A 17,109-nucleotide genomic window follows, 5' to 3' on the forward strand; every position below is an offset into this window, starting at 1 on the left:
TGGGCTTCCCTGCTTAGGCTGCTGCCCCCGCGACCCGACCTCGGATAAGCGGAAGATGATGGATGGATGGATGGATGGATGAATGGGTGAGTAAAATCAGAATGTTTATCATGGTTCTTCATTTTTTTACTTTGTAAACACTTCCAGTTTGAAGAGTTTCTTGAAGTAGATCATAATAGTACTTTGTTTGATTGCTTTGCTTAATCCATTCCATAATTTAATTCCACATACTGAAGGTCTTAAGTGTTGTACGTGCATACAAATGTTTTAAATTACATTTTTCTCTAAGATTATATTTCCCTTCTTTTGTTGAGAAGAATTGTTGTATATTCTTGGGAAGCAGGTAATAGTTTGCTTTGTGTATAATCTTAGCTGTTTGCAATTTCACTATGACGTGGAATTTCAGTATCTTTGATTCCATAAATAAAGGGTTTGTATGTTCTCTATACCCAACATGATGTATTATTCTAACTGATCTTTTTTGTAACACTGTTAGAGAATGAAGTGTTCTTTTGTAATTATTTCCCCATATTTCTACACAGTAACTCAGATATGGTAACACTAGTGAGTTAACACCTAAATGAACATTTCTGTGTATTTACACACAAAGCTCATGTAAAAAAATATTATTTCAGCACTACTAAGGTACATTATTGCAAGAGAGAAGTGTTACAAGGAAAGCTGTGTCAAGGCTTTTTATTTGTGTGTTTTTTTTCAAGAACAAACTCTGGAAGAGGGAACCAGGTCAGATATGGTACAGTGAGGACACTGTTCCATGCTTCTGTTTAAAAACCAAGAGCATTAGTTTTGCTTGTAAAAGGATTCCAGAAAGCATACTTTGACAACGACAGTTGAAACATATCCAGAACAGTTTAAAGGCCTACTGAAATGAGATTTTCTTATCTAAACGGGAATAGCAGGTCCATTCTTTGTGTCATACTTGATCATTTCGCGATATTGCCATATTTTTGCTGAAAGGATTTAGTAGAGAACATCGATGATAAAGTTCGCAACTTTTGGTGATGATAAAAAAGCTTTGCCTGTGCCGGAAGTAGCAGACGATATGCGCGTGACGTCACGGGTTGTGGAGCTCCTCACATCTGAATATTGTTTATAATCATGGCCACCAGCAGCGAGAGCGATTCGGACCGACAAAGCGACGATTTCCCCGTTAATTTGGGCGAGGATGAAAGATTTGTGGATGAGGAAAGTGAGAGTGAAGGACTACAAAAAAGAAAAAAAAGACTAAAGGGCAGTGGGAGCGATTCAGATGTTATTAGACACATTTACTAGGATCATTCTGAAAAATCCCTTATCAGCTTGTTGTGTTACTAGTGTTTTAGTGAGATTATATGGTCGTACCTGTACAACCTGAAGGTCGGCCCCGCACCTTTCTTCAGCACCAGTCGACGGGTGGTGGCGATGCCCATCTCTGCCCTTCACCTCTTCGAAACACAATCTTTCGAAATGATCGCTGCATAATACACTGTACTTTGTGTGTGTAGTCCAATCCAAACGTATTCACTTGACATCTCTGTTCCATAGTAAAGCTTCACCGTCATCTTTCGGTAATGTAAACAATGAAACACCGGCTGTGTTTGTGTTGCTAAAGCCAGCCGCAATACACCGCTTCCCACCTACAGCTTTCTTCTTTGACGTCTCCATTGTTCATTGAACAAATTGCAAAATATTCAGCAACACAGATGTCCGGAATACTGTGGAATTTTGCGATGAAAACAGACGACTTAATAGCTGGGAACGATGCTGGAACAAAATGTTCTGTACAATCCGTGACGTCACGCGCACACGTCATCATACCGAGACGTTTCAGCAGGATATTTCGGCGCGAAATTTAAAATGGCAATTTAGTAAATTAACCCGGCCGTATTGGCATGTGTTGCAATGTTAATATTTCATCATTGATATATAAACTATCAGACTGCGTGGTCGGTAGTAGTGGCTTTCAGTAGGCCTTTAACAGGGCAGCATTACTGGTGGACGGGTTCAGATACAAATACAGTATTACCTCAACATATGAGCTGAATTGGTTCTGTGACGGTGCTCTTAATTCATAACACTTCTAACTCCAGTTAACGTCTCCCATCCATCCATCCATTTTCTACCGCTTATTCCCTTTCGGGGTCGCGGGGGGCGCTGGCGCCTATCTCAGCTACAATTGGGCGGAAGGCAGGGTACACCCTGGACAAGTCGCCACCTCATCGCAGGGCCAACACAGATAGACAGACAACATTCACACTCACATACACACACTAGGGACCATTTAGTGTTGCCAATCAACCTATCCCCAGGTGCATGTCTTTGGAAGTGGGAGGAAGCCGGAGTACCCGGAGGGAACCCACGCATTCACGGGGAGAACATGCAAACTCCACACAGAAAGATCCCGAGCCTGGATTTGAACCCAGGAGTGCAGGAACTTCGTATTGTGAGGCAGACGCACTAACCCCTCTGCCACCGTGAAGCCTTAACGTCTCCCATTGAAATAAATGGAAATTAATTTGATTGTCGCTTGACCCTTCCAAAACATCAAAATGTTCACATGTAACATGCCTTTTTATGATGAATGGATATTGTATGAGGCTTCACGGTGGAAGAGGGGTTAGTGCGTCTGCCTCACAATACGAAGTTCCTGCAGTCCTGGGTTCAAATCCATGCTCGGGATCTTTCTGTGTGGAGTTTGCATGTTCTCCCCGTGAATGCGTGGGTTCCCTCCGGGTACTCCGGCTTCCTCCCACCTCCAAAAACATGCACCTGGGGATAGGTTGATTGGCAACACTAAATTGGCCTTAGTGTGTGAATGTGAGTGTGAATGTTGTCTGTCTATCTGTGTTGGCCCTGCGATGAGGTAGCAACTTGTCCAGGGTGTACCCCGTCTTCCGCCTGATTATAGCTGAGATAGGCGCCAGCGCCCCCGGCGACCCCAAAAGGGAATAAGCGGTAGAAAATGGATGGATATTGTATGAAAACAATACAACAGAATGTAGTCCAAACAACTACAGTAGTTTTATGAAGTAATAATAATGTACAACATTAACAATGGAGAGTGGACTTCTATGGCAGGGTTGGGCGATATGGACGAAAAAGTATATCTCGATATATATAATATATATATATAATATATATCTTAAACTCGATATTCGATATACATCTCGATATATTTTCCGGTAAAATATACATATGAAGATATTAATTTTTGAGCGTGATCCACAGAAATTGAAGTGAATGACGACTGTACTGTCAACGGTCAGTGGTACTTTTATTAACCCAGTTCTAGTCAAGATGGGTATTAACAGCACAGAAAAAGAAACTGTTTAAGTAGCACAGAATTACATTACATAAATAAAATGGAAAAAATATTCTCTCTAGGTAAAATAAATAACATAGCTTTGCAAATAATACATTTTTGGCAGCATTTCTCATGCGAAATGTGCCCGGCTGGGCAACCCGAGAACAGTTTGGATTTGGGGTTACATGATAAACAACCAGCTCAGTGGTCTTGTGGTTAGAGTCTCCGCCCTGAGATTGGTAGGTTGTGACTTCAAACCCCGGCGGTGTCATACCAAAGACTATAAAACGGGACCCACTACCTCCCTGCTTGGATCTCAGCAACGAGGGTTGGAATTGGGGCTTAAATCACCCACAATGATTCCCAGGCGGCCACCGCTGCTGCTCACTGCTCCCCTCACCTCCCAGGGGATGAACATGGGGATGGGTCGAATGCAGAGGGTAATTTCACCGCAATTAGTGTGTGTGTGACAATCATTGGAACTTTAATTTTTTTTTAATCCAGATTGTGGGTTTCCTGGATGTGGTCTACATGGCTAAAAGATAAATCTAAAGAAGATAATCCCTCTGCCATCTTCCACTAGTTGTTTTAATATATAAATCGCCTCATGTGTTCGGACTCACGCACCTGTCACTAATCATGTCTGTATTATTTAAGCTTGTAGTTGCCAGTCAGTCAGCTGCCGTCATTGTACTCTGTACCCTGCACTCTGTTTCATGTCATAGTTCATGCTGCCCTGCTCACGTCACCACAAGTAAGTTTGTGTTTATTAATGCCACAGTTCGTCTCTTTCGTTTTTATGTCCATAGCTCTGCCTTTGTGCTAGTTTCTGTTTTCTTAGCCAAGTTTGTTCTCCACCTTGTGCACGCCTTTTGTTTGCACTTTTTCATAGTAATAGATTAATCATGTCTTTACCTTCACAACATGTCCGGTCCAGTTCCTTTGCATTCCGGGAAAACAAACCACACCATAGTCCAAGCTTTGACAGCTTCACCATATTTTCATGGATAAATGTCCGCCGTTTGGATATTTTAACATTCTCGACTAGACTTAGACTCATTCTGCTATCAAATAATATTATTTAGCTCATTCACGTAAGAGACTAAACGTATAAGATTTCATGGGATTTATCGATTAGGAGTGACAGATTGTTTGGTAAACGTATAGCATGTTCTATATGTTATAGTTATGTGAATGACTCTTACCATAATATGTTAGGTTAACATACCAGGCACCTTCTCAGTTGGTTATTTATGTCTCATATAACGTACACTTATTCAGCCTGTTGTTCACTATTCTTTATTTATTTTAAATTGCCTTTCAAATGTCTATTCTTGGCGTTGGATTTTATCCAATAAATGTCCCCAAAAAATGCGACTTATACTCCAGTGCGACTTATATGTGTTTTTCCCTTCTTTATTATGCATTTTCGGCAGGTGCGACTTATATATGTTTGTTTTTTTTTCTTCTTTATTATGCATTTTCGTCAGGTGCGACTTATACTTCGGAGCGACTTATACTCCGAAAAATACGGTATATACTTACAGAATGTATTTAATGGAGGTGTTTGGATGTGTTTTAAGGGCTTCACAGACAGAATAGAGCGAACCCCCTAGGCTCTGTTATGAGCGGACTTTTGAACGCATTTATTTATTATTTAGAATGGTTAAAAAAACAAAAACGTGTGTTCTTGTATTACATTAGGCTTGTGAATGATTGGCAAATTTCTAAAAAAGAAAAAAACTGCAATTCCCCTTTAAAAGTTGAGGTACAACTGTACAAAAATCAGTGACTCACAAATAAAACTTTGTCCTGGAGAGCCCTCTTGACCAGGAAGACTGCAGCTCTTATGGTGGCTCTCAGCTCCTCTTTGGGAGTCTTGGAAGATATCTCCAAAAGCTTCTTTTGCACATTCACGAGTGCATCTTTTCTGTTCAACCACTTTTTAGAATATGCACCTGCAACCTGGATTGGAGGAGTCAAGCAAAACAAAGGTTACAGTATTGGTACAGAAACCTATTCGTACAGTATATTGAAAGATGCATCCGTCGCAAAAAAAGTGATTACCACTTTCTCTCCAAAGACGTCTATTGAAAGGCCAGCGTCTCTCTTAGCGTTCTCCGATAGGGCCTCTGGTTCTTCACCCATCTCAGGGCTAAGTACAGTACTTTGGGTGTCGTCCATCATAGGGCTCTGGATAGCCATCACTGGCTGAGGGGCTGGCAGCAGCATCTGGTCAAAAGGCAGACTTGTAACCCAACAATACATACTTTAATAGAGTATATTAGCTTTTGTGCTCTTTACATTATTGTATTTTGTATACCTTAAATACAAAAATAAATGATTACAATGAACTAATGGGGAAATTGGAAAGCCCCTAAGGTCCTGCAATAAAAAAAACTAAATTTTTCAAGAAAAATATTCATGCATGAAGTCATCAGCACTTTACCTAAGACAAGAGAAACTATTTGATGCAGTCATTTGCAATCACTGTTTGAGAAATTACTTTGGCCTTATCTAGTTAAAATACGGTCTAGGACATGGGTGTCAAACTCTGGCCCGCCGTGTAATTTAATTTGGCCCTTGAGGCAATATCAAATTAACATTACAGCTGGCCCGCCGTTATTACACAGCAGCGGTGCCGCTGTAACACCGCAATTTCTCACACTTGCCAATCCTCTCGAAGTTCAGTGCCCCTCCTGAAAATCACCTGGGGCAAGCAATCCCCCGATTTTCACCCGGACAACAATATTGAGGGCGTGCCTTAAAGGCACTGCCTTTAGCATTCTCTACAACTTGTCGTCACGTCCGCAGTTCCTCCATAATATATGTGGCTATTACACACACATAAGTGAATGCAAGGCATACTTGGTCAACAGCCATACAGGTCACACTGAGGGTGGCCGTATAAACAACTTTAACACTGTTACAAATATGCGCCACACTGTGGACTCACACCAAATAAATAAATAAATAAATGGGTTGTACTTGTATAGCGCTTTTCTACCTTCAAGGTACTCAAAGCGCTTTGACACTACTTCCACATTTACCCATTCACACACACATTCATACACTGATGGAGGGAGCTGCCATGCAAGGCGCTAACCAGCACCCATCAGGAGCAAGGGTGAAGTGTCTTGCTCAGGACACAACGGACGTGACGAGGTTGGTACTAGGTGGGATTTGAACCAGGGGACCTCGGGTTCCGCACGGCCACTCTCTCACTGCGCCACGCCGTCCCAAACAAGAATGACAAACACATTTCGGGAGAACATCTGCACTGTAACATAACATAAAACACAACAAAACAAATACCCAGAACCCCTTGCAGCAGGAACTCTTTCGGGACGCTACAATATATTTTGATATAGAAAATAGAAAAGAGGCATTACATTTGTATTTAAATTTTATCTGAAAAGCCATTGATATTTTTAAATTATTATTATTATTATTTGAAGCTCGATTTTGCATGTCACAATAAAGTTATATAAGCCTTTCTTGTTCAATATTCAATGCAAAACTTGTTTGGGTCCCTATTAAAAGGTTAATTTGTTCAACTTTGGCCAACGGCTTTGTTCAGTTTTAAATTTTGGCCCACTCTGTATTTGAGTTTGACACCCCTGGTCTAGAACTTTCAGCAACACTTAAGAAAATATTGAGGGAAATTTATGTCTACATCCGAGCATAAGTCTAAACATAATTATTAATGTGTGTATTGGAAAAATCCAAAATAGACAAACTTGTGCAAAAAAATATTGTTTTTGCAGATATGGAATTACTCCAAACTGTAAAAATATTTCAAATAAATCTATGAGATTACCAAATAAATATTAAATCCATGCTTATTATGAATGGCGAACGTTGTTGGTGGTCACACTTTTTACTCCAGAGTGAAGTTTGATCGTCATCAAAATAACCATTCCTACATTAAATTGGAGCTTACAATTAGGGCTGGGCGATATAGCCTTTTTTTTAATATCTCAATATTTTTTAGGCCACAACATATATCTCGATATTTTGCCTTAGCCTTTAGTGAACACATGATGCATATAATCACAGCAGTATGATGATTCTATGTGTCTACATTAAAACATTCTTCTTCATACTGCATTCATATATGCTACTTTTAAACTTTCATGCAGAGAGGGAAATCACAACTAAGTCAATTGACCAAAAGTGTATTTATGAAACAGTTATCAAGCAGTGGCACAAACATTATGTCATTTCCAAACAGAAAGTGCAAGATTGTCAGAGACATTTTAAAACAAGCTATGAGTGCACTTTTGTGCATGATGTCACTACAATGACATATCAAAACACTAAATTAAAGTGCACTTTTTGTACAGAACGCCACTACAATAGTTTAAAACAAATAAAGTGCACTTTTGTGCATGATGTCACACAAGATATTTCAATAGTTGTCAAATAAAAATGAGCTGAATAATAGGAAATCAAATAGCGTTCGTCCTTCACTATGTGGTAGGTTCCTGCGGACATTATCTCCTTTTGTAGATGACTATTTTTTTCATACGGTGTTGATTCTGGAAATGTTTGCCTCGGTAATTTTGATGGTGTGGGCGTGCGGCACCCAATGGGGATGTTGACATGCGGAGTAAGCACTCTTCATTCTCTAGCAGGTGACTTTTCAAATGATAATACATTTTAGCAGCAATACAACATTTGGTAGCAACGCTTTTGCTGCATACTTGACCTACTCAGTGGCATAGTGGTTAGAGTGTCGGCCCTGAGATCGGTAGGTTGTGAGTTTAAACCCCGGCCGAGTCATACCAAAGACTATATAAATGGGACCCATCACCCCCCTGATTGGCACTCAGCATCAAGGGTTGGAATTGGGGGTTAAATCACCAAAAATGATTCCCGGGCGCGGCCACTGCTGCTGCCCACTGCTCCCCTCACCTCCCATGGGGTGATCAAGGGTGACGGGTCAAATGCAGGTAATATTGTCACCACACCTAGTGTGTGTGTGTGACAATCATTGGTACTCTAACTTTTTAAATTACGGTTGTCTGTTCGACATTTTCCCATTTGAAGCCAAAATCACCGCCATACTGCTGTTTTTCTTGGGAATTAATTTGTCCGTCATTTGTTACCAGATTCGCACCTTCCTTCTCTCGTATTACCACTTGCATCACAGCTAACGTTACCCATGCTGCTACCTCTCTGCTCCGCGAGGGCGTATACGTATGTGACGTATGTAAGAAGGTCTGCTTACTGTCTGTGAGAAGGAGAAACAAAAAAGAGTGGGAAACGCATGTAGTGTAATGCCGGCAGCTAAAAGCAAATGTGTGATACGTATACTCGAATATCACGATAAAGTCATTTTCTATATCGCATGGAGACAAACCCGCGATATATCGAGTTACTCGATATATAGCCAAGCCCTTCTTACAATGTCTCATTTTACAACTTGTAATGCATTATCAAATATGCTCTGGCACTTTGTGACTAATAAAAAAACAAACCCATTATAGAGACGGTTGTCACAATGTTATTTGATGGGGAAAAACTTTTTTTTTTAAAAAGGAAAGATAGCAGAATTAACATAACTTAATGATTCTTAAAACAAAATGAGCGAGGGACATGAACAAGAATGCTTGACCTGCCAAGGTAATCAAAAAGGTCAACCAAAGAACGAAATTCCTCTACAGAATCTCCTCTCTGGTCAACAAAAGCACCTTGAAGATTCTAGCGGGAACTCTCATTCAACCCTTTTTCGATCACGCTTGCACCTCCTGGTACCCCAGCACCTCCAAAACCCTAAAATCTAGACTCCAAACATCCCAGAATAAGCTAGTCCGGTTACTTTTAGACCTCCACCCCAGATCACACCTCACTCCAACCCACTTCTCCAAAGTGGGCTAGCTCAGGGTGGAGGACAGAGTAAAACAACTTGCACTGAGCCTAGTCTATAAAATCCGCTACACCTCTCTGATACCGAAGTACATGTCAAACTACTTCTTTAACCGCCATAACCACAACACCAGGGGGGAGCTTCACAAACCACGTTAAACCCAGATTACGATCTAACAAAAGTCTTAAATCATTCTCTTTCTATGCCACATCAATGTGGAATGCACTCCCAACAGGTGTAAAAGTAAGTGCATCTCTATCCTCCTTCAAAACCGCTCTAAAACAACACCTCCAGGCAACTTCAACACTTTACTAATACCCTCCTCCATTCACATCCCATCTCCCCGGATTATAAATACATACATACATACATTTTCTACCGCTTATTCCCTTTTGGGGTCGCGGGGGGCGCTGGCGCCTATCTCAGCTACAATCGGGCGGAAGGCGGGGTACACCCTGGACAAGTCGCCACCTCATCGCAGGGCCAACACAGATAGACAGACAACATTCACACTCACATTCACACACTAGGGCCAATTTAGTGTTGCCAATCAACCTATCCCCAGGTGCATGTTTTTGGAGGTGGGAGGAAGCCGGAGTACCCGGAGGGAACCCACGCATTCACGGGGAGAACATGCAAACTCCACACAGAAAGATCCCGATCCTGGATTTGAACCCAGGACTGCAGGACCTTCGTATTGTGAGGCAGACGCACTAACCCCTCTGCCACCGTGAAGCCCTTATAAATTATAAATAATAATATTATTATTATTAATAATAATATTATAAATAACGTAATGTAAATAATCAAATGTACTTCTAATGTATTTACTTGCTCTTATGCTATCTGAAGTCACTATTTTCACTGCTGGCTGTACATATCCTACTAAGTAAGACCTACACTGTTTCAATGTCCATTTCTCTGTTGATGCAATTGTTGATGACTGAAGTACTGATATCAACCAAAGCTCCTCATCCCCTCCCCCCGGATTGTAAATTATGTAAATAATTAATTGTACATACTATGATGATTAACCTGTGTGATGACTATATTATGTTGATAGTATACATTAATACCATGAATTGATTCAACGTGGACCCCGACTTAAAAAAGGTGAAAAACTTATTGGGGTGTTACCATTTAGTGGTCAATTGTACGGAATATGTACTGAACTGTGCAATCTACTAATAAAAGTATCAATAAATCAATCAAAAACCATTAAGTACCATCCAGTCAAGCCTGCTCAGCTTTGCCTCCCGATGCCAACTGGCAGCCGTCTGCCTCGTTAGCGGTTCAAAGCTCGGACTTGGAGCGACGCTGGCGGCCTATGGAGTCAGTGACCCGTTGCATGCTTTTAATTAAATAGAGAAACCTAAACCTGCAGTGGATCTGGGCTGAGGAGACGGCGGGTAAAAGGGATAAAAAATAATCTTCTTGCTGCCCTCCTGTATCAACAACACAGACTTGGGCATTTCCCTACAGGTGTTTATTATTAGCCATGTTGTGGCAACTAAAATTCTATAGAAATTGAATAGTTTTCAGGCATAGCGGTATGTGAAACCTTAACAAATCTTATAAGACTTTAGCGAAGTAAATAATAAAGCAGTAACAATTTCACAAGTTAACTGTTTCTGTGATTTTGGGATGTCACCAACAAATGTTTACCACAGATAACGAGTGAACAAGTGATTATGAACATCGAGCTGGAAACGGAGCGTATTGTGATGTGGGAAAGCAATGCATGTGTCTCTGTCCTGGCTGCTCAGTACAATATGGCTAATGCAACTTCAATAGTAAAGAACAGAATTTACACTAAAAACTGTAATATTGTACATGGTAATTGGGATTTGATATATATATATAGATAGTACTTTATTGATTCCTTCAGGAAAGTTCCCTCAGGAGAACTGTATATACTAGAGATGCGCGGATAGGCAAGTATATCATCCGCAACCGCACCACCAAAGTCGTCATCCACCCGCCGTCCACCCGAACCAACATTTTATCAGGACCGTACTCGCCCGCCAACCGCCCGCTGAAATACATCAGAGGTCGGCCGCCTTTACCACTCACAGAGCTATTTAAACCTGTTTCACAAAGTAATGAAAATAATTGGAGCCGCTAACGTTCTCGCGACTAACCAATAGCGTTCATCCTGATGACAAGAATATGGGCGTGCTGTGAAGCCATTGCCTTAGACACCTTCAACAACATGTATGAACCGATTGTTGGTCCGGCAACATGTTGTGTGCAGTTTCCGCAATCACACGTATGAGATTGAAAGGCATACTGGGTGATACAGAGTACACTGATGGTTGTGATATAAACAACTTTAACACTTACTAATATGCGCCACGCTGTGAAGCCACACAATACAAGATAGACAAACACATTTCGGTAGAACATCCTCACAGTAACACAACATAAACGCAAGACAACAAATACCCAGAATCCTTTGTATCCGTGACGCTTCCTGAATATATTTTACACCCCCGCGCCCCCAACCCCGCCCACCTTACCGACGCACGGGGGGGGGGGGGGTGAAATATATTCAGGAAGTGTCACGGATACAAAGGATTCTGGGTATTTGTTGTCTTGCGTTTATGTTGTTACTGTGAGGATGTTCTCCCGAAATGTGTTTGTTAATCTTGTATTGTGTGGCTTTACAGCGTGGCGCATATTAGTAAGTGTTAAAGTTGTTTATATCACAACCATCAGTGTACTCTGTGTCACCCAGTATGCCTTGCAATCGTGTGCGTGTTGCCGTGGAAGTAGCAAACAACATGATGCTGGACTGACAAGCAAATCGTACATGTTGTAGAAGGCGACAAAGCCAATGGCTTCATAGCACGCCCTAATGCTTGATATTTGGGCGACTGCCGGCAGTCATTCAAGACAATAAAAGCGTCTCCTATTGTCTTCTTCGCTTTATGACACGGGTCTTAGATGACTCTTTGAATGGCAAAGGATAGCGATCCCAGAACCATGTATATCAAATATTTCCGGAAGATTCAACCGCCACCCGCCCGGATCTAATTCAAATCTATTTTTTCATCATGTCAACCGCCCGACCCAAACCGCGCATCTCTAGTATATACTATATAAAAATATAATATAATAATATATCAGTATGTAGCTGAGATAGGCTCCAGAATCCCCCTCAACCCCAAAAGGGACAAGCGTTAGAAAATGGATGGATGGATGGATTATACACTGTATATGTAATATGTAAATATTACACATATTTTATATTATATATGTATATTGCTACTATAGTACATTTTTACTATACTTTATACCTGCATTATCCTTTCCATCCTTATCATTTCCATCCTTTGTAACTGAGCTACTGTGTGGAACAATTTCCCTTGTGGATCAATAAAGTTTTTCTAAGTTTAAAAGCGACTTCATGCAAAGCAGCTCTTCATTCAACAGAAATGAGAGCAGATTTTATTGCTTTAGTTAACTGCTTCTCAAATGTTTTCTGTTACGGCCCCCAAGAGGGCCCGTGCCACAATTTGAGAAGGACTACTTTAAAATATGAGCCTGGTACTGATTTAAAACTATTTGTATTGTTTTTAAAAGGAAAACTTTATCTTAAATTCATTCAAATCGTTGACCAGCATCCCATAATAAATTGCGTTTACCTTACAAGGTTCCACTGTATGCGCCACATTGGATGATCTACAGGTAAAACTCTAAATTAATTACAATATCGTGCAAAGGTTTGTTTATTCCAGCAAGTAGATTTACATGGTGAAACTAACATATGACAAAGGCTCATAAAATGCAGCTTGGGATATATTAACCCTTCTTTTAATATTATTGTCAGAATAATTGTATCTAAATTATCACAAAACTTTGTGTTTCCACGAGTTCCCGGCGTGCAGACAAAAGCTGTCTTTAAACTTACCGAGCAAAAGGCTTGTAAAACCCCACTGTGTAAGATGGGAAGCGACATGAAGGTGTCAGTTTCTTTGATCTATTGTAATCCACAGGAAGATCTTGTCTTGACCCTAGATCTACAAAGCGGAGAGGAACCAGGACCTGACGCAAGCTCCAGGTATCTTTACTTTGAACTGTTTTGTGACCGAGGGCAACGGCTGTTTACGACCCCATCTCCCTTTAGAAACAACTGTAGCCATGTAATCAGAGAAAGTCCAAATAAAAGAGGAGGCGCGCAATCCTTTTGTCAGAGCGTGGGACGACACTGTACAAGGGTAGAGGTCTAAGCGCTCTCCTCATTGAGCTAAATTGAATCCTGTCTCTGTTTAATTCCTTGCTTCTTGTCTGTTTAATAGATGTCATCGGTGTTTGAACCTGAGAATTATATTGATGATTATGTGTGGGCGGTATAGCTCGGTTGGTCGAGTGGCCGTGCCAGCAACTTAAGGGTTCCAGGTTTGATCCCCGCTTCTGCCATCCTGGTCACTGCCTTTGTGTCCTTGGGCAAGACACTTTACCCACCTGCTCCCAGTGCCACCCACACTGGTTTAAATGTAACTTAGATATTGGGTTTCACTATGTAAAGCGCTTTGAGTCACAAGAGAATAGTGCTATATAAATATAATTCACTTCACTTCACTTGTGACTTATAGCCTATACAAACCTCGAACGGAAAATCTCAGAAAATGTAGGATTTTCAAAAACTTTGATCATCAAAACCATAAAAATAAAAGCGTGACATATCTCAGTTTGCATGAGTTCCTAGCACATATCAGTTTAACATTTGAAGTCGAGTTGCTAAAATGAATGGACTTTTGCACAAAATTCACATTTTTTGAGTTCCACCTCTGGTTATCAATGGTCACAAAAGGTTAAAGGGAAACATTGTCACAATTTCAGAAGGGTTAAAACCAATAAAAATCAGTTCCCAGTGGCTTATTTTATTTTTTGAAATGTTTTCGAAATTTTACCCATCATGGAATATCCCGAAAAAAGGCTTTAAAGTGCCTGATTTTCGCTATCTGTAAATCCACCCGTCCATTATTCTGTGACGTCACATAGTGATGCCAATACAAACAAACATGGCGGATAGAACAGCAAGATATAGCGACATTAGCTCGGTTTCAGACTCGGATTTCAACGGCTTAAGCGATTCAACAGATTCCGCATGTATTGAAACGGATGGTTGGAGTGTGGAGGCAGATAGCGAAAATGAAATTTAAGAAGAAACTATTAGCTATTCGGCGATCGCCTTCTAACCAACGATTGCATCTTTTGACCACTGGAGCAACTTAAATCCGTCGATTGGTATGTGTTTGTTTGGCATTAAATGTGGGTGGAGGGAAAGTCTGGATACAAATATAGCTACAAATGTACATACAGCTAGCCTTAATAGCATGTTAGCATCGATTAACCGGCAGTCATGCCGTGACCAAATATGTCTGATTAGCACATAAGTCAATAACATCAACAAAACTCACCTTTGTGATTTCGTTGACTTTATCGTTGGAAATGCATCTGCTTTGAGTGTCGCAGGATATCCACACATCTCTGTCATAGCATCGCTATCGTCGGTAAAATGTGCAGAACAAACGAGGGACTTTCGCATCTTTTGACACTGGTGCAACTTGAATCCGTGGATTGGTATGTGTTTGTTTGGCATTAAATGTGGGTGGAGGGAAAGGCTGCATGCAAATATAGCTACAAATGAGGCATAACGATGCAATATGTACATACAGCTGGCCTAAATAACATGTTAACATCGATAAGCATGCCGTGCTAATCGATGCACACTCCACGTAAGTCAACTTGAATCCGTCCCTGATCGTGTTGTTACACCCTGCGACAACACACCGACGAGGCATGATGTCTCCAAGGTAGGGAAAACAGTCGAAAAAAACGGAAAATAACAGAGCTGATTTGACTTGGGGTGTGTAATGTGTTTGAGAAAATGGCGGATTGCTTCCCATTGTGACGTCACGGGTGAAAGGTCATCGCTCCGACAGCGAACAATTGAAAGGTGTTTAAATCGCCAAATTCAACCATTTAGAGTTCGGAAATCTGTTAAAAAAACATATGGTCTTTTTTCTGCAACATCAAGGTATATATTGACTAGGAGTGGGCAAATTAATGCGTTAATTATGCGTTAACTCATCAATCTATTAACGCCAACAATTATTTTATCGCACATTTGCGTATGTTGTTTACATGCTTTTATTTTGTTAACGCCTTTTCTTAACAAGATGGCGTCGCCCGGATGGGCTTCGTTGTCGAGAGGCTCTTGGTAAAGATGGAACATTTGACAAAAATACCGGACAATTCTGCAAATTTCATGGCTGGCTTACAGCGTGGTCACTCCGGGATCACTTACGACCGCCAGACAATTCTGAATGTGGATAGATCGGGCCGTTTTGGACTGAATGACGCTTGCTTGCTAGACCGGCTAGCTAGCATGGGAATACTTTGCCGGCTACATCCAGCGGCCTGTGAAGCAGCGGAGTATATGTGTTGTCTGTCTATTTATGAATAATGCAGACCAGGCGTGTTGGCTGAGTTCTTAACGTTTACTTTCAGAGCGTGCATATCACAACATACAAGATGCCGTCATGGCGACACAACCTATACCGGGCTACCGCGCATGCTCGTCACTCCTGTTGCATGCTGGGTAGGGTAGTTCTTTTTTTCCCTGGCTCATAACATCACAATATAGTACCATGTATATGCGTTCAGTTTATCAAAGCACCAAGCAAACAATCGGAAAATTCCCATCATATCAATTCCTAGATATGGTCAAAATTATTTTAAGTGCACTATGCAGAATAAACACATTATTAATATTGCTAGTAAGGATAATTTGATCAAAAATTCCCTAAAACAGCCCACTACCTATAATATAGGTTTTTTAAACATAAGATCCCTGATAAAAAAAAATGTTTCTGCTGTTACCTCAGAAATTGCCTGTTCAGATGTTATGATTGTGGCTCAGAGATTTGTATGTAGATTATATTTATTTTCCATAACAAACAGGATAACTTAAATACCCTGGCAGTGGCAATAAGCCTAAATGTTTGTATTTAGATTTTTTGAGTTGATTTTCATAAAATATGCTATTTAACTGCTACTGTTTAACAAGGACTGATTTAAATTGTGTTTGCACAACAAATGTTTTGGCGCTTTTGTTCATGTGGGAGAATATTCCAATAAAGGTGCACTACACACTACTTTTGAATTCATTATTGGGCTTTGCGTATACAATGCAGTTAATCGCGATTAATCGGAGAAATAGTGTGATTAACTTCGATTAAAATTTTTAATCGTTGACCAGCCCTAATATTGACGCTTACACAGGTCTGGTGATAATGTTCCCTTTTAAGAAAAGAGGTACTTACATCGATTTTAGGCAGAGTAGCTGAGGATGATGAAGCGCAAGGCGTGGGTGGATTGCTTTGCTCAGATGCAACCGTGTCGGAGTCTGACCGACGGCTCTCTGAAGTTCTTGAAAAAGCTTTTCCCCTTCCAAAGGCTTTGGTCGGGAGAGAGCGGCAGTCTGGAAAACGGACAGGTGAGGGAACCTCTTGGAATAACTGCGATTGCGCTGCATTCGTGATCTAGTGAGGAGATAAACGAGCCAAAGTAAGCTTTTACAAGTCTTTCGACCAATAAATAACCACAAGTGCTTGGTGATTGACCATTTTCATATCCAGCAGGTCGTGGTCCTTCAGCTGTTGGTAGAGATTCTTCCGGTACTCATCCATCTCATCCTTCTTTTTCTTGGCGAGGTCATAGTCCTCCTTTTCCGTCGCAGATTGCCTCTCGATATCAAATCTTGCCAAATGCTCTCCGGCCTATCCAGAAAGCGGATATCTCAGGTCAGTAACACAGTTTCAAGATGCATTCCACTGGGATGAAGTATAGCAGCCATCCATCAAACACTCATTTATCATGTTCAGGGTCATGGAAGGATGACTTTGGGGGAGAGGTGGACGAG

General features: G+C 40.9%; 1 protein-coding gene across 18 annotated transcripts in view; it reads right to left on the bottom strand.

The window, feature by feature from the left end:
- Positions 1-17,109, bottom strand: part of cep104 (centrosomal protein 104) — a 126,498-nt gene that overhangs the window by 53,470 nt on the left and 55,919 nt on the right. For all 18 annotated transcript variants that reach the window (XR_009807288.1, XR_009807289.1, XR_009807292.1 and 15 more), the window contains 4 exons: positions 16,811-16,966; positions 16,511-16,729; positions 5,372-5,536; positions 5,102-5,269 (listed from right to left, as the gene is read on the bottom strand). Coding sequence is in view for 11 of the 18 variants with exons in the window: in XM_061904809.1 (XP_061760793.1) it covers positions 5,102-5,269; positions 5,372-5,536; positions 16,511-16,729; positions 16,811-16,966 (708 nt within the window). In the remaining 7 variants the exon portion in view is untranslated. The remainder of the gene's footprint in view (positions 1-5,101; positions 5,270-5,371; positions 5,537-16,510; positions 16,730-16,810; positions 16,967-17,109) is intronic.

Source organism: Nerophis ophidion, linkage group LG06 (assembly GCF_033978795.1).
Source record: "Nerophis ophidion isolate RoL-2023_Sa linkage group LG06, RoL_Noph_v1.0, whole genome shotgun sequence".
Lineage (NCBI taxonomy): Eukaryota > Metazoa > Chordata > Actinopteri > Syngnathiformes > Syngnathidae > Nerophis > Nerophis ophidion.